Source organism: Colossoma macropomum, unplaced genomic scaffold (genome assembly GCF_904425465.1).
Source record: "Colossoma macropomum unplaced genomic scaffold, Colossoma_macropomum, whole genome shotgun sequence".
Lineage (NCBI taxonomy): Eukaryota > Metazoa > Chordata > Actinopteri > Characiformes > Serrasalmidae > Colossoma > Colossoma macropomum.
In genome coordinates this window covers 37088045-37111048 of record NW_023494804.1, presented here as the reverse complement: position 1 = coordinate 37111048, position 23004 = coordinate 37088045, and the positions used below count along the sequence as shown (strand labels likewise).

General features: G+C 41.1%; 1 protein-coding gene across 1 annotated transcript; it reads right to left on the bottom strand.

Annotated features, from left to right (window-relative positions):
- Positions 1 to 1152: 1152 nt before the first annotated feature.
- On the bottom strand, positions 1153 to 22959 carry dact3a (dishevelled-binding antagonist of beta-catenin 3a). The gene is made up of 4 exons (XM_036595788.1): positions 22491 to 22959; positions 8559 to 8664; positions 7131 to 7241; positions 1153 to 3349 (listed from the first exon to the last, which is right to left on the bottom strand). Exons 1-4 carry the CDS (start codon positions 22734 to 22736, stop codon positions 1953 to 1955), a joined length of 1860 nt encoding a protein of 619 aa, XP_036451681.1. The 5' UTR covers positions 22737 to 22959; the 3' UTR covers positions 1153 to 1952.
- Positions 22960 to 23004: the final 45 nt, after the last annotated feature.

Here is a 23004-nt window from a genome sequence, read left to right as displayed (position 1 = left end):
GGTGTGTCCTTCTGAAGACTGAAACTCCACTGGTGGCATGCCACATCAGGACCTTACTGAGAGCAGCCATGCTGATCTCCACGCAATTCTACAAAACACCCCAAACTCTCTCCTCTGAGGATGACCTTGTGCTCCACATTCTACAGACAGAGGTTAAACTGGGCCATCAGGACCCTAAACATCTACCCATTTTGACCCTCCATGCCTGATTTTGTGAAGAGTCATTTTCACAATCGTGCAGTGGTTGTATGAAGTATTTGCAATAAGCATGCTGGGTACTGCAGCAAGAGAACCTTCATGGATGAAAACACAAAAAAGGGTACAAAATAGTGAACAGGCTGAAAGATGCAATGCAGCTACAGTAAATTACATAACATTTTAAATGCTAGTCTTAGGCTGGAATCTCCCTGTATAGAGAGAGCTCGATCTATCCAGACCCACTTTCAATCACATTTTTATGATATCAATGCTGCAAAGTCTATATAATAAAACAAAAAGTGAATGGTAATGTTCCCAAATTGTTGGCATCCAGTAAGGCTGTGGTTCCCACCTTCTAAACCCCTGTTTTACCCCTTTACCTGTAGCCTATAGCCCTCCCCAGACTCTCGCTTCTGTGCTGTGGGTGGCCCTGTGCGTGTGAGGCTGCAGCAGTGAACTTCCTCACACTCGCCCTGATGGAACACCCACAACGCTCTGCTGCTTCGTGTCTCACGAAAAACAGATCACCACCCAGTTCAAGTTCAGCCAAAAACAATAAACAGAATGCTGCAGAGATCACTAGCATTAGCGCAGATACAATCTCATACACTGTAATATTTGACAGGTACTTCTCTGTCAGGACGGTCTAAGAGTATCATTGTGCTGAACGTGGCCCCGTTTGATTTCCTGTCTGAATTATACTTGCCGTATTGTCATCATCTGTCTGGGCAGGGCAGTCTTTTGGATCTTCGCTTCTTCTTTCCCTGGATCACTGACCCTTCCCTGGCTCTTTCTCAGTGCGAAGCAGCTTACGCTACTTTTATGTGGGTGGCTGTGACTGAAATGAAGCTGTAATTATGTTCTATAGCTGGAAATTGTTTGTGAGTTGCATGCAGGAGCACTTCTTCTGCGTAAGATCATTTTCTGTCTCTCACAACCACAAACATTCTAATGACATGGTCCCAGATTTTTATTTACAGAGTACAATCATAAATACAAGCACCTTCAACCGCATACACAGATATGTACAGGGATGGCTTTAGGCTCAGATTCTCTGTAAATCTGAGGCAGACAGAACTTAGATGCCTCTGCTGTCATTCAGGCTGCAGAAGTCTACACCAAGACGCTGCTTAATAAATTCTCAATAAAGACTCAAATAAGACTCAAATAAGTCCTCAGGGAACCCCAGACAGTCTACATTCTTAATAAGAATGTCTACATTTTCACTCTCTCCCTATGTATTGAAAGTTAGGATCCAGCAAAATGTGGACTGTCTGGGGTGCCTTGAAGACTGGCTTGAGAACCATTGCCTTAAAGGGTCCCTCCGGAAGGCATTAGCTAGGAAAGATAAACTGATCCTGTACCCCAGTGGTTCCCCAGTCCTGGTCCTGGTGCCTTTGCAGGACTTGTTAATTAACTAATCGCCTAAATAAGAAGTCCTTCCTGAGTTGAAATGGATATGTTTGAGCAAGAGAAACACTAAAACCATGTTTCCCCCACAGGAACTTTATCAGGAACCAGGAACTTTAAGAACTTAGGACCTTTTAGGTGCGTTTCCACCAGAGACGTCAGATTTCAGTTTCTGGGCTTTACTTTGTAATAGGTAATTTTCTGTGAACCGGGAAAAATTGAGGTGAAGCCAGCTGTACTGGACCTCAATAACTTGGCAAAAGCAAGCTTCGCAAAACCCTAACAACATGAAGGGCAGGGGTACTACAGGACCAGGACTGGGAACCACTGCAATACCCTGTAGCTCAGACGGTAGTCATGACTTTGAGGGATCCAGTCCGAAAGCGCAGAATCTTCTTCTTGAGGGCATGAGATGCCTTAATCTTGACTAAGGCTTTGGTTTGCAGTGGGGCTCCAGGAGGAGTAGGAGGTGAGGGCGGTGCCAGCTGGGGTGCAAGCTGCTGTGGCCACACCAGTCCTCCACTCTCATCTGAGTCACTAGACATGGAGCTGGAGCCTGGAGACTCACCCTCACTTAGACTGGACTCCCACTCGGCGGGACCTGCGTGCTTATAGCCCCCGTCAGGTCGGCATGGCAGATAGTCCGGAGAGTGAAGGTGTTGATGATGCTGAAAGTGGTGTGGATGATGAAGGTGCTGGGGAGCTTGACTATAGGAGTAAGGGGGTGGGCCAGGGCGGGGTCTGCGGGGACGTCTGGTGGATTGCTCAGGCGGAGGGGGAGGCTCTGCCTCGTCTTGACTGAGCTCCAGTGTGGAGCGCCAGCGACGATGCCCCAGGCCACCCTGAGAGCGGCGGCTTTTGCTATGGCCAGCCCGCCCGTTGTCGCGCTCTACGGTGCTGTACTTGCGCTCAGGTGCCCCCTTCTGGCCCAGCAAGCTGTTTTCCGACTGTGAGCGGCAAGCCCTTCGGCCAGGTTTCTTGGTAGCTGCCCTTTCCTCTGTGAAACGACACTTCTTTGGGACAGCTCGTGGTTTGGGTTGTGCTCTCTCTGCTCTCTCAGGGGAGTGGGTGGGGCGGCTGGCTTTGGGAGCGGAGTGGGCGCGGTGCGTTTTGGCTCTGGTCGGAGCACGACATGGCTGGGCTGGGATGTACTGGGCATTCACCAGCTGTTCATCCGAGGAGGGCGAGTGTGGGACCTGGTAGTTTTGGGGCGAGTCTGCCTCACTGCTGCTGGGCTCCAGAGCTCCACAGGGGAAGTCCAGCGAAGTGGAGCGGATTCCCGCAAGCGCAGGAGGCCTGGGATAGTGCACAGGGAGTGCCTCCTCATGGGAGAGGCCCCCGAGCCGCTCCTCTTCCAAGCAATAGGAGGCCCATGCTGGTGTCCTCTCAGGGCTGGGTGAAGCCTTGTGGCGCTCGATGGCAAAGGGAGGCTCTTTGCAGCAGAGGCTGCCCTGCCTCACCACTCCTCTGGCTTCAGGGCTTAGGCTGGTGCGAGGTTTGCAGTGCCTGGCAGTAAGCAGACGGCGCTGGATCAGGCCCAGGATGTAGGTTTCCATGCGTTGAGCTTGCTGGAAGTCCTCCTCTCCTGCTGCATCTCCTACTGGCCAGAACCACTGCTCCCTCTCTACTCCTCTCTCTGCTATGCCCGTCAGGGGTGGCTGGGGGGCTGAGAGCGAGCGAGGAAGCAGAGAACGTCCCCCACTGACCTGAAGTCCGTCACGGCTGGCAACAAACGCATCTCCTACAAACAGAACCAAAACCACACTCAGGAATGTTCAGCATATAATAAAACAACTTTGAATATACAGAAAGCAAAGAAGACAGAAATGGCATTGCGTTTTCAAACTGAGAAAAGGCCTCACACTACATTGTAGTAGATAGAGAACGGATAGAAGAGATAAAAATACTAGGCATGATCAAGCTAGTTACCCCAACATCACCAGCTATACTTCCCTATTCAACCAGTCAGTGTTTGCTTTATACACAGCACCACAGATGTGCCAGTACACATAGTTGAGATATGCACATTAGCTCCTTCACAAGTTACGATTAACCGTAAATCTCTGTGTCTTTATGCAAATACTTCAACATTTTGCAGGAGCATAAATTGGCCTTCAAGGATGACTCATGTATACCTTCCTTCACATCACTATTAAGGAGCAAACTTGCCCATCATTGTCTCAAAAATAATACAATTGATTGAGATTGTTGAAAATGCAGTTTTTTTTTCAAATTAACTAAACTTATAGTGCATATTTACAGGCAATAGAAACAGCCCAGCAGCAGCTTGCTAAACAGCATGTGCCAGCCTTCTGTGGTAGTCAGAGCTTACACTGAGCATGTGCATGAGAAACCATCTACATGCCTGAAGTAGGAGGACAGCTCAAACTTAAATAAGCAGCTCAAATAATTCAAAATGAAGTACAGCCAAAATAAATCACACTGAGTCCAAAAACTATTAGCATAACACTCTCTACCAGCAGCAAAAACATCGCATTCCTCTCAAACCTCATCCATTCTGATACCCTGACCCTACAGAGAATCAGAGCATCGTCTCAGTGTGGTTTGAAGGGGCCTTGGTGACAGTCTGGTTTTGGTGAGTGGAACATGATGTTTTTGCTGCTAAGATTGAAAGTTACTCAAATGTTTTAGACATACAGTGATACACGTGTTACTGGATATATATGTTTATGCATAGTTTTTTGACCATTTCATTTGGGTCAGTAATAAAATATCCCCTACAATATCAGATACTTACTGGCCAAAACAGTGGAAATATATTTTTTTATGTACGTAAACGCTCATAGATGGGCATGTTAGTATGTATCTATGTACATGAATGTGAGCAAATTAAATGCCACATTCTCACTAATCACAATGCAATGAGTATTTATACTGAATAATTTATCACCGCTGATAAATCCTGGAAGCAGCTCACTGTTCCAGAAACCTTCTGAGTCATGAATTTTCAAGCTTGTTGTTCTTAAGAGGTGCAGTGACAGTTGCATAACACCAATGCAACATGATGAGTTGCTCACTGTAGTCCATTTATTTACTGTTTAGTCTCCATTCTAGTTTCTGTCTTGTACTTAAGGATGGTATTGTTTCTTTTATAGTTCATTGCCTGTATTTATTTAACTTACTGCCTGTTTGTACCATTTGTATTGTATTTATTGTGTGTTTATAGTGATGTCTGTAGTTGCTCTGCATAAAATGTAACACTGTTCCAGCAAAAATCACACATCTTCATTTATTTAATTTCCAGTGAAAACAGCCAGTTACTAATTTTGTCAGGAGAAAAAAAACAGGAGTTTTTCAAAAAATGGAGTTAAAAAACTTAATAAATGCTACAAAGGAAACTGGGCGCCTAACAACTGTACAAGACCTGGTAGACCACCAAACTGGTCACCATCAGATAAACCGTACTTAAAGCTTTCCTCTTTAAGAGAAAATGAAGCTCCACTCTTGCTTCGGATCCGAAAGCAAGGTGTTTCTGTCCATCATTCCAAGGTGAGAAGACGTCAGTGTAATGAGTCTGAAAGGATGTTTAGCTGTCTAGAAGCCGTTACTGAGAAAAGGAAATGGACAAAATTTGCAAAATCAGACAAAGAAGCTGCTGGTGTTCTCAGAGTAATGGACTGACCACTCCAGAGTCCAGTCCTCAACATCACTGAATGTGTTTAGGATTAACTGGCTTGCGAGAAGCAGAAAATGCCACCAACTTTGAAAAATATCCCTGCAGATTTTTTAAAACTTAAAGCAAGTTTCCTGAAAAGAACAGAGGCTATAGTCAAGGCACAGGGTGGACACAGTAAACACTCAAATATTTTATATTATATTTCATTGTTGTGGTGTAATTTTCTGTTTTCAGCTTTTCCCAGACACTGAAAAATGAATAACTTGTACTTATTTGCTGCTTTGACTGGAAATTCAGTAAATAACCATAGCAAGGTCCTTAGCAGTGCAGAGGTACATTCTACAGCTTGTGTTCGGCACCACTGGGAGGAAGTGACTACAGCCACTGACTTATCTACATAGTTATGTGGCCGGTTTTTCCCTACTGAAAGAGCCAGTGCCACCCTTTGCTCTAAGAGACTAAAGAAGTGGTCATGTGGTAACAGACTATTGCTTCATTTCACTGTAATTAAGTGGGGAAAAAAAGGGCAAAAATGTGTACAAGGTTCAAAAAAGGAAACTAATGAACTGAGTGTGAGCGTGTGTTACGGCTGCACAATATATTGTTAGTTAATCATTATTCTGATATTGGTCTTATATATTGCAATGCTGAGCACAACATGCAAAAGAGCCCAGTTTAAAGAAAGATCCAGTTTTAGCATCCTAGCACTGACTCCCAGTGCATTACAGAATCCAATATAAAATGGCACTGATGGCTTTTAAAGCTTTGAATGGACTTGCTCCTGCATTTGTAGTGGACATGCTTTGTATGAATGCACCCACAAGATCTTTAAGGTGTGCATTCCAGGAATTTTTCTTCTTCTTGTCTTAAAGTATGCTTTTTACGTTTTGTGTGTGAAAGTGGTGAACGGAGGGTGGAAATCTTTTGTTCTTTTTTGTAAAGCATTTTGGTTTTACATGTGCTGAATGAATCAAATTACACCCTCAGTCACGGTGTTAATGTTCCTTTTAAATTGGGCTAAAATTGAGTGGTAAATATAACTCAAGATCCTTGGAATATAAAACTTTCAGTAGTCCATCACTGTATATTCCAGTCATGTCGTTAACGTTTTAGTTTTGGTCAGAAAATCATGAACATACTATACTTGTCAGCCTCTCAGTTTAAACAAACCTGACTGTTATGCAGGGTATGTTTATTATAGTTTCATATATACGCATATGACTGGTTCGACTCATCAGTACTATGTTCCACGATCCCTACGAGTAACACTTTTTCGAATGTGGCTCTGCCAATCAGATTTTAGGACCCAAACTATATATTTTATAACTGATATTTTGATGGGTGGCGTCCTCGATTTTAGACTTGCCAGTTAATTGAATCATCGACTAATGATCCATCAAAAGAATTTGCCAAAATTTGCAACCCTAATCAAGATATTTACATGATCCAGCAAAAGTAAATCATAATCAACAAACATTTCTCATTGCAAAGCACACAGAAATCACAACATGTAGCAATGTGAGCGCAATATGGTCATTTGTCCATATCATGCAGTGTGTGTGTCCTTTCGCTCACATAGAGCTCCTTTCTCTGCGAGCTGAGTGTGTGTGCACACTGAGGTCTCAGTGCGCAGCAGGTCTCATGACTAAACGGGAGGTGTGTGTGTGCTGCCTGCAGGACTAACTGATGCAATTATAGAACTAGTTTAACCCCTTAACTGAAGTGAGGTTAAAAAAAGACAGACTAAAAAGGGCAAATTTGTAGAAAGCAGATAGTATCAGTGTGAGGCTTCAAGTGAGAGGAACACAGAGGTGAAGGGATATGAGGAGAGATAAAAGGCAGGGAAGAGAGGGAGAGAGAAAGATGGCTTATGTGGGCTGCTCACCAGCAGACATGGGCCTTTCATTGGCACTAGATGATCGTACAGGGAATGTGGTCCTGGGGGAGAGTTCTCCTGAGTCCAGTGGCGACTGAGTATCACTCGGCTCATAGAAACCTGACAAAACATGAACACACAGCGTCAGGAACTGTGTAGACAAAAACTGACATATGATGTAATGTAAAGATATCATTGCTGTTCAGAATAAAACATGTCTCAATTTTTATTCTTCTATATCATTTGAACACTGCAGCTGTCCTTAACACTGTGAAAATTTTATGATGAGTTGGCCAATCGAAATGCTCCAAAATTACATGGAATTAAGCATCTTCACATTAACTTCTATTAAAAGCTAAGAACATTTTTCCTTCTCTTGTAAAATTACCATTTTGGAGCCACACAAAAGCCTCAACAGTTACATACCACCTTAAATATTTCATTATTAGTGTGTCCTCTCTTTACCTTACTACAGTTTCTATTCTATTCAGGAGACTTGTTTTCCGTTCTTCAAAGAAATCTGCAGGGACATTTTTCCACACCTCCAGAGTTCAGTCTTAGAACTTGGCTGCATTTGCTGCTTCTCACGCTCCAAGCGATCCCACACACGTTCAGTGTGGTTGTATTTAGTGGCCAATCCATTGTTCTAAGAACACCAACAGTTTTATCTTATTTGCAAACTTGCTGTTTTCTCAGTAAGAGCTTCTTGACAGCTGAACATCCTTTCAGACTCATAGCGTTGAATTGCTCCCTCACAGTAGAAGGATCGATACAAACACCTGTGGATTTTTTTCTTGAAGCAAGAGTGGAGCTCGATTTTCTCCTCCCTTTAAAAATGAAAGCGTTGAGTACTGTTTATCTGATGGTGACAGTTTTGGTGCTGAACCAGGCATGGTTGTTAGGAGTCCCACTTTCTCTGTATCGTTTAGCTATTTTTCCACAACTCCTATTTTTTAAACATATTTTCCTTTGACTTTCCCCTTCCTTTTGCCAGTGAATCTTATATTTAATCTCCTCAGAAATAGCTACAAATCAATAATGTGTTCTTAAAGGCCACTTTAAGAAGTTAAGTAAATGAAGGGGGCTCTCTAACACAGTACTGGCACAGTGCTGTATATAGTAGACCTGCAAGGTCTCTCAATTTCATAAAGTGGTCAGTGAGTGGAAGTTCAAGAAAGGTGTTTCTAATAAAGTCCACAGTGATTTAATTATGAACGAGACTTGCTAATGTCATGTCTCTGTATTATGGGCTTACATGATGAGAAGCCGTATGTTTGCTCAGGTTTGCAAATATCTCTTCTAATGTATACATTAAGCCATAGTTTTTATTTATATGTAGAGTTAACACAAGAAGCTTTCATTTTTCTTCACTGAAAAAACTCACAGAGCAATACTTATTTACAAGGTTTAGTATCGGACTGGTGAGCTGAGCAGTACCTGAGCTTGGTCCACTGTCTCCTGCTTCAGTCGGGTTTTCCACTGAGCTGCTCTCTGTATCGACCCTCAATTCTCCCACCTGCTGCTGAAGAACTGTCATCAAACCCTGCAAACACACAAGCACAAATACACAAACTCAAAACAGGATACATAAATCTCATCTTCTCTCCATACACTCTAAAGAAATAGTGGTGCAAAAAAATTCTGTGGAGTGATGGCATAGAAGAACCACTTCTGGGTTCCTAATGAGCATTTCATCAATGGTTCTTTAGAGAATTTTTTAGTAAATGTAAGGTGCAAGCATGAAGAACATTTTTATGAAATTACAGATATTTTCTAGAACTGCATGTCCAAGCCAAGAACTACTTAGGAGCCTTTATTGGACCTTCAAAGTACTTGTTATGAATCTCAAAGGCCAAGAGATTTTTCTTTTTTTCTCTTTTGCCAGTCAGTTAAGTTCCTTAGCATTTTAATTTAGTGTTTTTATTAAAACATAAAGCCAAATTCAAATCAGAGTAAAATCAAACTGCCCACAGTCACTGCATCACACACGACAAAAAAAGAAAATATTTAGTTTTCACGTTTAGACACTTGATTGTGTTTACAAGTTCAAACGTTTTTCTTCAGTGAAGTATATTTTTGGCTCCATTCTTCTGCTTTTAATTGAGCAAGATCTGTCACAGTACCCACTAGGCCTGCACCTGGTGATGGTTAACCACAGTAACAGCCCCCGGTGATACATCCGCCACTCATTTATTGATTTATTTCATGCAAACCACAGCAAGACACTAGTATTCCCATGAACATAGCTGAAATTTTAAATGTTAGGTGACATGATATCCTAGATAAATACTACATTTTAATGTACCTAACATAAATGAGATTGATCTGCAAAAGCGGATGTTGAGCGAAGACTGGGAAGGCCACTAAAGAACAGTGAATTCATTGTCATGTTCAAGAAACCATTTCGAGATGATTTTTGCTTTGTAACATGGTGCACTGTCATGCTGGAAGTTAGAAGGTGGGTAAACTGTATTAAGAGGCCCAAAGCATACCAAGCAAATATTCCCCACAGAAATCAAGATTCATCAGACCAGACTATGCTTTTCCAGTCTTCAACTGTCCAGTTTTGGTGAGCCGGTGCCCACTGCAGCCTCAGCTTTCCGTTCTTGGCTGACAAAAGTGAAACCTGATCTGGTCTTTTGCTGTTGTAGCCCATCCACCTCAAGGTTCGTCGTGTTGTGCATTCTGAGATGCTTTTCTGCTCACCACAATTGTACAGAGTGGTTATTGGAGTTACTGTAGCCTTTCTGTCAGCACAAACCAGTCTGGCCATTCTCCACTGACCTCTCCCATCAAAAAGGCATTTCAATGAGGGGAAATGCTTCTCACTGGATATCTTTTCTTTATTGCACCATTCTGAGTAAATTCTGGAGACTCATATGTGGGAACATCCCAGGAGATCAGCAGTTAAAGAAATTTTTAAACCAGAGGACTCCGGCACAGGCCTAGTGCCCCCACTTACCACACACATAAATAAATATCAAGCACATATGAGGAGCAACTACAATCCATTAAACAACTACTACTGTGAAACCTCCATGTATTTTATTAGTTAATATTTTTGATCATTCCAGTTCTCACTTTTGTGAGATAAAGGCTGAGATTAAGATACCACAGAGAACAAAGAGGCTGCTGATGCAGCTGAACGCTTAAGAAATGCTTGTATTCAAAGAGACTGACTGTGCTTATTATAAACAGTCTGCTTCAACAATAAAGTCTGTCTGATTCTGCTTATTTTATTACTCTGTAGGTCTCTGGGGTGTGAGTGGAGACTGTGTAGACTGTGTACTGAGGTTAATGACCTCCTGCATGTATGTATGTGCTGCACCCTGAGTGTGTAAAAGTCTGCAGGATTGCCAGATGAGTGAGAAAGAGAGCGTGACTCAGGGTGGCATCCCGTCTCTGCGTTCAGTTGTACAGCTTAAGAATGCAGAGAGGGAACGAATGTCTGGGAATGAAAGGAACAGAATGTTCTGTTTATGAATGAATGGAAGATTGTGTCTCTGCTTCATCTGTCAATTTAGCTTTACTGACTTTGTCACCTGATTGCTCTTTTCTAACTGTCTGTTTTTGGTTCCATTCAGCAGGACAGCTCAGTAACAGGTCAGAAGAAAAAAAAAACACAAAGGACGGCAGGCATTGTCGACAACTGTCAATGACAATCAAAAAATAACCAAATTTAACATTATAATCCTGCTTCTTTATAATATCACTGTCTTAGTAAAACCTCATAATTCAATTTTTACACCATTTGAACGTGCAAGCTGTCCTTTACATTGCATGAACATGTCATAACAAATGAACCAATAGAAATGGTCCAAAGTTACGTGCAATGAAATCCTACATATTAAAGTTAAGAACTTTTCTTTCCTCCTCTTGTACACTTACCACTTACAAAGTTTTGGTACAATGGTAATGATAAGTACGTGTCTGCCCTAAAAGCTGCTGCTACACCCACACCCTTAAACACCCACTCATTGTATTAACAACGCTTAAGTGTAAAATGACACGTAGGAGTGAAAGGATGCTTGTGACCCCTCTGAACTGAGGGTCTTTTCACTGGACTTGTTAAAATAAAAAAAAAAAAAACAACTCATGGACAACGGAGTGCTCAAACTTAAGCATCTTCGATTTTTAACATGTCAACTTTTTGCTTTTAATTCATTTGACAATTCAGAATGCTAAAGAAAAACTCATTAGCTTATCCTGAGACAACTTAGGGCCAGTTTCCCCATGACTAAGCCTAGACTCAATGGGATTTTTAATGGCAAAACATCACTGACATTGCAGTTTAGTCCAAGACTAGCCTTAATTCATGTCCATGAATCTGGTTATAATTAAACATTGCCATGTGTTGCTAAAACAGCAGCTTTATGGTTATTGGTCAGGGTTCTCTAACAGCTACACTGGCAATGATAAGGCTAACATAGAACTAACCTAAACTTTTACAGGGTGGTACTATGCACTCAGAACTAACTGCACACAGCCCAAATCTAGCGCCCATTTCCCTTACCTGGATCAAGCCCAAACTAAGACTTAATAGGATTTTAATGATAAAACACCACTAAAGGTGCATCTTAATCCAAGACTAATCTTAATCCATGTCAATGTTATTTGCCTATAATTTTTAGAATGACATTTAATTTATGCTTAGCGAACACATATATTACAATTCATCATAGTAATAACTAGAAATCTCCAGGATTGGAGTCAGCTGGAGGCAATACACAAAATTGTTTTTATTTTGGCTCGGCATTGCAATTTTAATGATGTAAGTAACGTCAGGTAAGTGCACTCACGCAGCTACATCTATACCAAAATGTTATCACATAATTATGCATGGCTCATTGTGCTAAACAGTCAGTTGCCTCTTATTTCTGATGTAGCATTTTATTTAATTCATACTATTTAAATAGGCAACTCATTTAAAATTGAATAAGAATTGTTTTTAAATGCCAGTTTGGCCCATTAAATAACAAATACATGTTGTTAATATTGTAAGTTTGGCCAATGAGAAGTACTGGAGATGAGTTAGTGTGTTTTATGTGTTCATTAGCCCCCCCCCAGTGTAAACTTTGGATTTTAAAAAGTCTAATAAAATCAGCCAATAAAATCAGCCACTGGCCAATTTTGGCTGTAAAGAAATCGGAATTTGAATCTACCATAAAAAATCATGATCAGTGCATCCCTACTAACAACTAGTATCCCTAGTAGCATCCCTAGTAACAACTTTTATTGTTCTAGTAAGACCCAAGGCGTCTCAATAAATGTGTCTTCTTTTTTATATTTACGTTTATTTGAACTCAACAGTTAAAAAGCACCTAATTCACACTGTGTTATGCAACATAAACACAGCATTGTGAAAACAACTGTGGAAAATAATTGTGGTCAGCTTACATAATTGCAATTAGCTCAAACAAATGTGATCAAGCAATTATGTAATGATTGTGACAGAAACAGAGACTAAGGGTACAACAACCATGTGGCTTGGGCCTGCAGAAGACAGTCAGCCAAAGAAGGACTTTTTGTGTATTCACAGTGCAGCAACCACAAAAGGCAGTCAGGTCATACTGCTACACTGCCATCAGATCAGAGTCTTTACCAAAAACTCTTACACAACACTAAGGGGAATGTTTTCTTTCTTCAGAAATTATGGGAAATGCAGAGATATGTATTAAATAAAGCGAGCCACTTAAACACATGGTACATCTCTCAACATACAATGCTTTCACACGCATAAGCATGTGAAGCACAGATCTGCAGCCACAACCGCTCTGACTGCCAGAAGTGCTGACATAATTAGCAGAGCACGCTCTAGAAGACGATGAAAGCAATGCAGATGATTTTACCCTTAACTTTGCTAAAAAGCTTTCCAAATGGGTTTAGAGATTTTTTTATTTAATGTAAAATATCTTTTCTAAAGTGTTTTTTTTTTCTCTGTGCCTTCATATCAGCTATAAGAGCTGCTGCTGAGCGCTCATGTAAATGAGCTAATGCAAGTGTTGGCCTAAGCTCTGCGGTTAAGGGGCTCCTGTGAGACCCTCGCCTCAATGATCATTTGTTCCTCCACAGAGCTTCTCCCATCACAGCCTCAGTTTCCATACTGCTTATAGTCCACATACACCACTCTACCAGACACAAGCTGACAGCAATAGAGTTTGCTGCTAATGCTGCTGTGGGTCATGGTGTGGAGTTGGGTAGAGTAGCTTAAACCAATCCCCAGGAAAAAGTATTGTTAATTCAATTAAACAATGACTAAAGTAGAAGTAAAATAACCTAGCAAAACACTTTATAAATCCAAACTCCTCAAGTATTCCAGTTCCCTATAGAACCGCAATGGAACGTAACGTTCAGCACCTGTCAGCATAGTAAAATGTATGACCGACGTCAGCCTTTTTGGGATTCAGGTCTAAAATAGAACTTTAATATCTAGCATTTATCGGTCCAATGGCTTGATAAGTTTGGCAGCCCGAGGACTGTTTGCCACTGCTGGCCCACCCTTGAATCACCCAGATAACTATCCTGCATACAAGCTCTGACTAGTTTTAATCCCCTGAAACAGATTTTAAATTCACATAGTGAAAGTAAACAAATGAAAGAAAACAAATTAGTCTACCGAGCCTAGTCTGGAGAGGGTTTTAAAGCCACTGCTAAAGCTCTGTGGCTCCAGCAAACCACATTGAGAGCTATTAACCACAAATGCAGAAAACATGGAATAGTGGTGAAACTTCCCAGGAGTGGCCGGCCCACCATAATTTCACCAACGGTGCACTGACGACTCATCCAGAAGGTCATAAATGAACCCAGATGAACATCTAATTGAACTGCAGGCTTCACTTGCCTTAGTTAAGGTCAATGTACACAATTCCACAATAAGAAAAAAAAGGCACCCATGGGAGAGCTGCAAGGCACGAACCACTGCTGACCAAAAAGAACACAAAGGCTCATCTCACACTTGCCAGAAAACATCTAGATGACCTCCATGATTTTTGGGATAATATTCTGTGGACTGATGAGTCAAAGGTGGAACTTTTTGGAAGACATGGGTCCTGATACATCTGGGGTAAAGCTAACACTGCATTTCACCATAAGAATATCATACCAACAGTCTAACATGGTGGTGGTAATGTGATGGTCTGGTGCTGCTTTGCTTCGGCAAGACCTGGACAACTTGTTATACTTGATGGAACCATAAATTCTGCTCTCTATCAGAAAATCCTTAAGGAGAATATCCGCTTGTCAGTTTGTGACCTAAAGCTCAAGGGCAGTTGGATTATGCAAAAGGACAATGACCCAAAGCACACAAGCAAGTCCACCTCTGAATGGACTAAACAAAATTAAGGTTTCGGAGTGGCCGAATCAAAGTCCTGACTTGAATCTCACTGAGATGCTGTGGCAAGACCTTCAACAGGCAGTTCATTCTCCAAAACCCTCCAACGTAGCCGAATTAAAACAATTCTGCAACGAAGAGTGGGCCGAAATTCCTCCACAGCGATGTGAAAGACTCAACACAAGCTACTGCAAACCTTCCATTGCAGTTGCTACAGCCAAGGGTGGCACAACCAATTATTAGGTTTAGGGAGTCACCAGCAAAGCCAGCATATGTTGTGTTTTAGATGCTGGTATGCCAGTCAACCAGTATGACTGTGCTGGGTGACCAGCTAAACCAGCACCAGACAAGCATAAACCAGAACAGACCGGCTAAGATTGTGCTGTTTTTTTTTTCAGCAGGGTTTTGGAAGTGTTGAGTCTTGAAGATGATAATGAAATTAAATACACAGAGAGATTTAGTAGCTTAAACGGCTAATCGGAACAGAGAAAACGTAGATCTCTGGGATCTAAAGCAATCTTGTTAGGGATGCTGAGCAAACAGTTATCACATCTGCTACTTGTCACTGAGTAGCATATAAAGATTAGAGATGGCTCTGATCCAAAAGAAGGTATTGGCTTTGGGTTGATATCAGCAGAAAATGCGGGACTGGATATTGGAGGGAAAAAAGTACTGACCAGTTTGAACATGACAGTCTACGTTTAGATGCTCATCTTAAGTAAAGTGCTTCAATTACAGCGTTGCAGTTTGTAAAGAAAAAATACTGGATCCATCTCAGTGTCAGCCACTACTCAAGATTTCAGTGGTATCGTGCCATCGATAAAGACAGTTACTAACCAAATCAGCAATCCGTTCTGCATATCTGGTGAGTATTAGGGTCTCTGTTACTGTTACATTTCACTGTATGCAATATAGTTGGAACTCTGGACCTAACAGCTCAGATGCTGTACTCCATTCCACTTAAGGCTTTATATTACAGACAAAACACACAGAACAGGCTAACAACAACAAGCTCTTATCAACACTTGCAGATTCCATCACAGAGCTGGGCCCATGTATGGTGCTGTTGGCTGCTGACGAATGACTGCAGCCATAGGTGACTGACAGTTTGGCCAGTGTCGAGGCACTGAGCTATTGTAAGGAAATTCCTGGTGTCAAATGCAGTCTACATAAACAGGGCTCCGAACAGATGTGCTGAAAACAACACGTTATGACATTAAGCTGCAAACGTACAACATGAGTAATGGCTTTGCCAAAGTGCGAATGCTTGACGCAGAGGTTTAACAATGGCACAGTCAGAAATGTGGAATGAGCAAATTCCATCACCGTGGATCTGCATGGGTTATTCACTCAGTCTTCATTTCAAAGTCTGCTCACTGCGCTACACCCTTACGCTGTAGACTCCATATGCCGTCTTTTTAAATACATTCACGGGATGGAGTTGGCTGGAGTCTGTCGGTAACCCTACCCTACACCCCACACCCTAAAACACCCCCATCCCCCGGCTCCTGAGAAAATCACCTAAAGCCTGATAGCTTAACCGAATGATGTAATCGCACCGCCATGGTAACAGCATGGAAGTCTCTGAGTGGACACAGAAAAACACTGAGAGAAAGACACAAACAAACAAGATTCTCTTGAACAGTGCAATTATCATCTCCATGCTCACTTGCTCTTCTGCTCCTCTAATGTTAGTCTGGCAGGAGGCTTATGGTGGTAATTAGTGCAGCAAACTAGCAGCTACAGCAACAATGTCCTCTCTAGCCAGCAACCAGGGCTAAGGCCCCAGCCTACAGAGCCCACTAAATAAGTTGGGGAAAAGTTGGGCCTAAGACCGGAATGGTACGAAAATACAATAAGGTAACACCAGTGATATTTTTAATGAAAAATACATTTCACAAAATGGCTGCTACAGAGCATCAAACCACATGTAGATCATAGAATATCCACTAAAATATATTTAATCCTTCTGTATTCTATTTTTTCACAATTACCTAAAGTAGGTCACATCAGTGACGTCAACCAAAAGCTTCATATGAAATCATGAGCTAAATGTGAAAATTTCTGATAACTGAAAAGACACAGTGGACTTACCATGTGCTTTTCTTCATAGATCCTCAGAAAATAGGTAAAAGGAAGTCAAGTGATGTCATCAGTGTAAGAGATTTACATATCTATTGCATAATCATCTGATCACAATTAGTCTGGTTGCAATTATTTTTCACAGTTGTTAGCTTTCATGATGTTTACATCACAACAAACAAATGTGAAGCAGGTGCATTTTCAGTGGGGTTGAGGCAAATGCATGTAAATAAAATAAAGTAAAAAAAAGCCTTATTTAGACACGTCATGGGCGAAAAACAATAAAAAGTTTTCTAATAACCTTTAGAGGGCAGCAGACAGTAATGTTTGTTTATTTGAGCCTGAGCTGTGTCTATTATGAGCTACCAAAGCCATGAATGTACCTGACACAAGTACATAAACGTAAATGAAAATGACAACGCCCAGACAAAGCACTGCAAATCCACAGTCCACACACTCAACGTGCTTTCTTACGTTTCTGTGGCAGTTAAAATACTCAGTACGTAGGCGACAGAGGTCTGTGAAACGAGATCTACTGTTATTCCAACAGCCTCAACAACGAAATATGTTGACAGCAAAAGAGCGTGAGCTGCTTTACATCTTTACTATGGATGAATCGGTGATGATGCGTCACATACAAGTTTATACAAGCGAGCCAGTTCTCCAGGAGACTCTGCTATGACAGCTGACCAAATGAAAGCACGCTGGCAATACAACACAGCTTGGCCAGGCTTGCCTGTCGCCATAGAGACCCTTGCTGCAGCACTCACGATGCAGCTTGTGCTCGCGTTATGTTATAACTTGCATTATGACTCATTTTAGGACACAAGGACACTGTCTCTGGCCTAAGTGTTGACATCTAGGAAGTAAGATTGCTAATCAGCCATTTTTCATTTTTCATTCTCATACTTTAATAGTTACATACAACACAAAGTTGTTAATCACAATTATTTATATGGAAAATAATCATCATCAACAAATATTGTGAATGGGACAGGCTCACTACAAACTACAATTTAAATAAATATTAAGTAATAACCAACTGTTTACTCTTTGGATTATAACTATGTGAACTTGCTTTGCGGGGAGACTCTTGACTTCCACTGTGACTTTTTACAAAGATAACTGGTAAACGCACATAGTTATCAGAATTATTAAAGTCCGCCTCAAATCAAAATGGACCTTTTTTCCTTGTTAGTTCATTCCCAACATCAAAGTAAGCATGATTCACCAAATCATTTCGCTTTAAAGACAATATTCTTTAACTGATCTTGGAAATTTAATGACCTTTGTCCCACCTCTGAAATGATTTTGCTGCTTTATAATAACATCAATGTAAACCAGTAATTGGGGGGAAAATAATTTCAGAGCTGCACTACGTCAGATTTTTTGTTCAAATTGAAAAAAAAAAAGAAGTAGTATTACTGAGCGAGGCGAAAAAAAAAAACATGCTAAAATATGGTGTGTTTGCTGCTGCAAGTCACCCTGTAAAGCCTGAAACAGAAATTTAAAAGTCAAAGGTGTCGGGAGTTTTTTGGACCAAGTTACACGTCTTTACGTATTAACGTCACACACACCAGCTTAATGTTCAGGTCTCAAATGCAAGATCAACATTACGCTGATGAAAATATGATGACAATAGTAGATAATTCACTCACATCCTCTGAAGACAAGTCCGTTTTGACTGAGTTTTCTTTGAATACACTCTTAAAAATATGGTGCTATAAGGGTTCTTTAGTAAAGAAAATGGTTCTGTATAGAACCATGAATACTCAAAGAACCCCCTTGCATGATTAAAAGCTTCTTTGCATCATGAAAGCGTTCTTCAGACTGATGGAGAATGTGCTGTAGATGGTTCTATATAGAAACTTTTTGAAAATGGTTCTATATAGCACCTCCTCTATTGTTATGGTGTCAAGCTTGTAACAATAGAAGAACCCTTTTGGATGCTATATAGAACCTTTTTTAAAAAGGTTCTATGTAGAAGCGTTTATAGCACATTCATGCACATTGTCCATCAACCTGATGAACCCTTTCTTGAACCTGCGAAGGGTTCTCTGAGTACTCATTGTTCCATATAGAACCATTTTCTTTACTAAAAAACCTTTGAAGCACCTGAAATCTCTTTTAAGGCTTTTTCAAAGGGCATTCATCAGATTATTTCGCTCGTGGGGGTCCGAAGCACAAACAACGTAACAAAATGTTCTTTTGCTCATTGCATGCAATTACACATTTCCACCAGAGAGGTCTCCACCTCCCCATAAACTTACATAGTGTAGCTTTGACCAATAATATGTTTCCCCTCAACCTCCCACCATGCCCACCTATCATCAACAGTATGATTGTCATCAGGTTTTATACCATGTTATATCAAGAACAGGAGTATAAAATGAATTTATAGTAAAAATAACTACTATAACAACTATACAACTAAAAAAACTCCTACGAAGATTTCTACTCTAGAGTTTATATTATAACTGATATTTATAGAAAATAATCACTACTAGCCACAGCTTAACAACACCCTTCAGTTATCAAAGGCTGTACAGAGACTGCGCACTTCAAGGTGAAAAGTATTTGCACCCAGCAGTGTAAAGTTTGCACCTAGCGCACCAGATCTGCAAGGAGCCCACTAAACCAAGCACAACACCCACAGCCTCTTTCAGGACCCCTCAATCAGAACACCAACACTTCAGCTGCAATCTACGGTCACACTCAGCCACTGGATATGAGGGGGGAATACTGATGAAGCGTGCACACGGCCCACCGTCACAGTTGCTCAAGGAGATAATTTTCTTCACAATGCACTCACAGACAGACACACACTCCCAGAGCCACCCACACGTATGCTGGGAATTTGGACAGTATGACCGGTGCTTTCCCAGCTGTTGCTTACTGTCAGATTGCTGTCAGTGTCATGATGCCAGGAATAAACCGGTGTGTGTTAAGCAGCAGGCCTACTGCATATCTTTTCTGGCCTTGATAGCCTCTTGGGCCTCACACATGCACAGACACAAACACATGGCAGCTTGCTGGTACACAGACCCCCCACTTGCTTCCACCAGGGCCTGTCACACACTCAAAGAATGAGATTAAGCTGCTGCAGTGGCCCTACTTTGGCATAGATAACAAACCTATATGTGTCCCTGAATACCTTCAATTTGTACATGCCGCTCTATATTAGACGCAGTGTCCTGTGCTGTGTTGTTGTTGGTATTCAGTGCCATCACATCACTTGAAGACATTTGTTTGCCATATTGTTCTAGTATTGGCATATTTCATATAATTCTAGCTCAGTATCACTAGTGCTGTACAATATATAATTTAGATTGCTTTACCAGCATTGATTGATTTTTATTTTTAGCAATATTGATAGATAATATCAAGCGTAAGCCAGAGAACAATTCACATGTTTAATTTTAATAGTAGAAACAGCCATTAGGTACAAGTTATTAATTTTTCAACAGCAGGACAAAAGCAGAAAAAAAGAAAACGGCACAAAAGCCTCAACAACTAAATATAATTTCAGTTTTGTTCAGTTTTTATTGTGTCCACTCTGTGCCTGTATTACAGCTTCTATTCTTTTCAGACTTGCTTTTAGTTTTTCAGAGAAATCCGCAGGGTTTATTTTTTCACTCCTTCAAAGTTCAGTCTTAGAAGTTGGTTGCATTTTCTGATTTTTTACGATCCAAGTAATCCAAACACGTTCAATGATGTGGCGGTCTGGAATCTGGGGTGGCCAGTCAAATGTTCTGAGAATCTGAAGCAAGAGTGGAGCTTGATTTTCTCTCAAAGATGAAAGCTTTAAGTGCTGTGTATCTGATGGGGACAGTTTCGGCGGTCTACCAAGTCTTGCATGGTTGTTAGGAGTCTCATTTTCTCCATATCTTTTAATCATTTTTTTTCAATTTTGAAAGCTCTTGTTTTCTTTTCAAATATTTTATTTTGACTTTTCCCTTCATTATCTAACTGGATTAACTTATATCTAGTCTCCTCAGAAATATCTCTATGAATAATTTGTACTTTATGGTCATTTTCACTGAAAAATATCAAAAAATGGTCCCTGACTTCTGCACAATACTTGAATTTTAGAGATGCACGATGATATTGAAATCATATCAGTATCGGCAGATAATTGCTTAAAGACAATATCGTCTTTGGACTGACGTTTGGATTTGATTTACATTTTAACCTTATATTTGATAATGTATCATCTCTATATAATTTGCTATACAGTTTAAACGAAAAAAATGTGAGCTTTCTTTAAAAAAACCTTGTTTCTGTCGGGGTAAGGTTATAATACTGCATGTCATTTTAAAAGAAGAAAACAATCCAATCACAACAACTTATGTCAAGTTCATAAGGCCTTCTTTTAGCGTGCAGTACTCAGAAAACATAGGGTCATCAGCTTTATTATGCAAACTAAAATCTAATCAGATAACATGATACATCTAGCATAATTAGCACATTACATTCGGTCAGTATCACCAATTACTAAGGAACACTTGTCTTGTAACTAATTGATTGTAAACAGCATCTTCAGTGAGAGTTACTCATAAACTGTCAGTGAACGGCTTTACAGCACACGCTCACAATCATCCTCAGTTCACCTGTGGGCTGAGCTCTGCCAAAAATTGCACCACAGAGCCAGTGAAACATTTGAGTGGGTCAGTGCCAGCATGTAAAGGCCTGCATACCATGAGCTCATTTGCATTTTTCATTTGATTTATGAAGCATTAACCTTAGAGAGACAGCAGGGCCCCGTTTTAAAAACCATTTATCCTAAAACTCCTTTGTAACTCTGAATGTCTGTTCTGGTTAGATAACATTTCTCTCCATGGCTTCACTGCTTGACCCTGAGCAGAACTCTGGAAGGGAGTTTCATCTTCATGGCTGTTTTATGTTTTTATGCTGGTATCTGATGTGTTGCACTATTTATTGCCTTTGTCTTAAGCATTTTATGGTTATGAGCGTGTTCATCACATGTTTTAACACTGTGAGTTATGTGAAAAAAAAACCTAAAGGCAAACCTTTTCTGTGAAATGAAGATTTTAGATTCTAAACTGATCAAATTTGCAAAAAATGCTAGCAACTAGGGGTGGGCAATATGATGATATTTATTATTATCATGGCAGACTACATCACATTATGTCACAATATCCTTTCTGTGCATTTTGTGGATATCTTCAGTATTTAAAGAACACTGACCAACTGCTGTGTTTCATTATAAAGACAGAATTATTCATCATGTTGTATTTTTGCCATATTGCCCACCCTTATGCAACTTAAAAGGCCAATTTTTAACACTTGTGTGGTTTTATACACCAAAAGCAGTCATAATAAATGTTTTATGACTATTTTTTATCCTCCTCATCCTCTAAACAGGAGGATTTTTTTATCTATGCCTTTAAGACTGATATGCAAATTACCTCTGTTCTGATTGGCTACCTCATCCAGAAAGCAGTCTAGGCTTGTAACATCAGCGTGTTTGCGTGTGGCTAAACGGCTGTGGATATGTGGACGTGTGACGGTTTTTGTGACATCACAAAAACAAGGAGTTGAAAATGAGCTGCTTTGCAGGTTAGTGTTCATATATGAAGTGTATGTAATGGGGAATTAACGGTACAGTCAATGTTTGCATATAACCTCAAACTCTTTTCATTTTAAAAAGTGAGGAAATCTGGTTTGATATGGACCCTTTATTATGAGTTTAACAGACTGTTCAAACTGACCAACCTAAGAGCCTCTAGCAACTTTTACCTCTGAACAGACTTTTCACTGCTGGTTCTGGCCAACCGAGCAAGAGCCACTAGCAACTTTATTAAAGTTCAGTTGGTTGTACAGACTTCTAGTTTCTAAGTGAAGAAAACTAGCAACGACCCACCGACAACATCAGTTTCTATCTGACCCTCTGAAAAATCACAGCCTGCTCTGTGAACCCTGGACCCTCAGCTTACCTGCTGCTGCTCTGCCAAAGCCGACTTCTCCCCGGCTCTGGCCGAAGTGAGGCTGAAGCCGTGCCGGAGGAGCCCCCATGCCGGTCGCCCACAGCCCGAATCGCCGAGAGCTAGAGCTCCCAAAACCAGGCCCTCCTGGCGCTCTTTCAGCACCTCCAGCTCCAGCAGCCCCGCCAGACTCGCCTCCAGCCGCTCCTTATAGCGGCTCCGCTCTCCGGCCGCGGGGAACGAAAACGCCCGATGCATCGCTGAACTGTTTTTAGACCCTGAAACACGTAAAATACGAACAAAAACGACCCTGTGTTTAAACCCTGGCGGTAGCCGGGCTGTTACTGACTATATATTCGCAGTTTTCCATCATATTTTAACAGTATCCTCAGTTTGAGACTCAGCGACTGAACAATACCAGCACAACACTCGACTCCACTCCTCTCATTCTCCATCTCTCCTCCGGACGAAGGCTGGACTTTCTCGCAACTGTCAAATGTTAATTAGCATACCGCCGTTTCTCGTT

Excerpts from the sequence above, each read along its gene's own strand:
- dact3a (XM_036595788.1), bottom strand. The coding sequence starts at position 22,736 with ATGCATCGGGCGTTTTCGTTCCCCGCGGCCGGAGAGCGGAGCCGCTAT. Across the intron at positions 8,665-22,490 it reads CTTTGGCAGAGCAGCAGCAG|GGTTTGATGACAGTTCTTCA; the intron begins GTAAGCTGAGGG and ends GTGTGTTTGCAG. Across the intron at positions 3,350-7,130 it reads TGAAAGGCCCATGTCTGCTG|GAGATGCGTTTGTTGCCAGC; the intron begins GTGAGCAGCCCA and ends TTCTGTTTGTAG.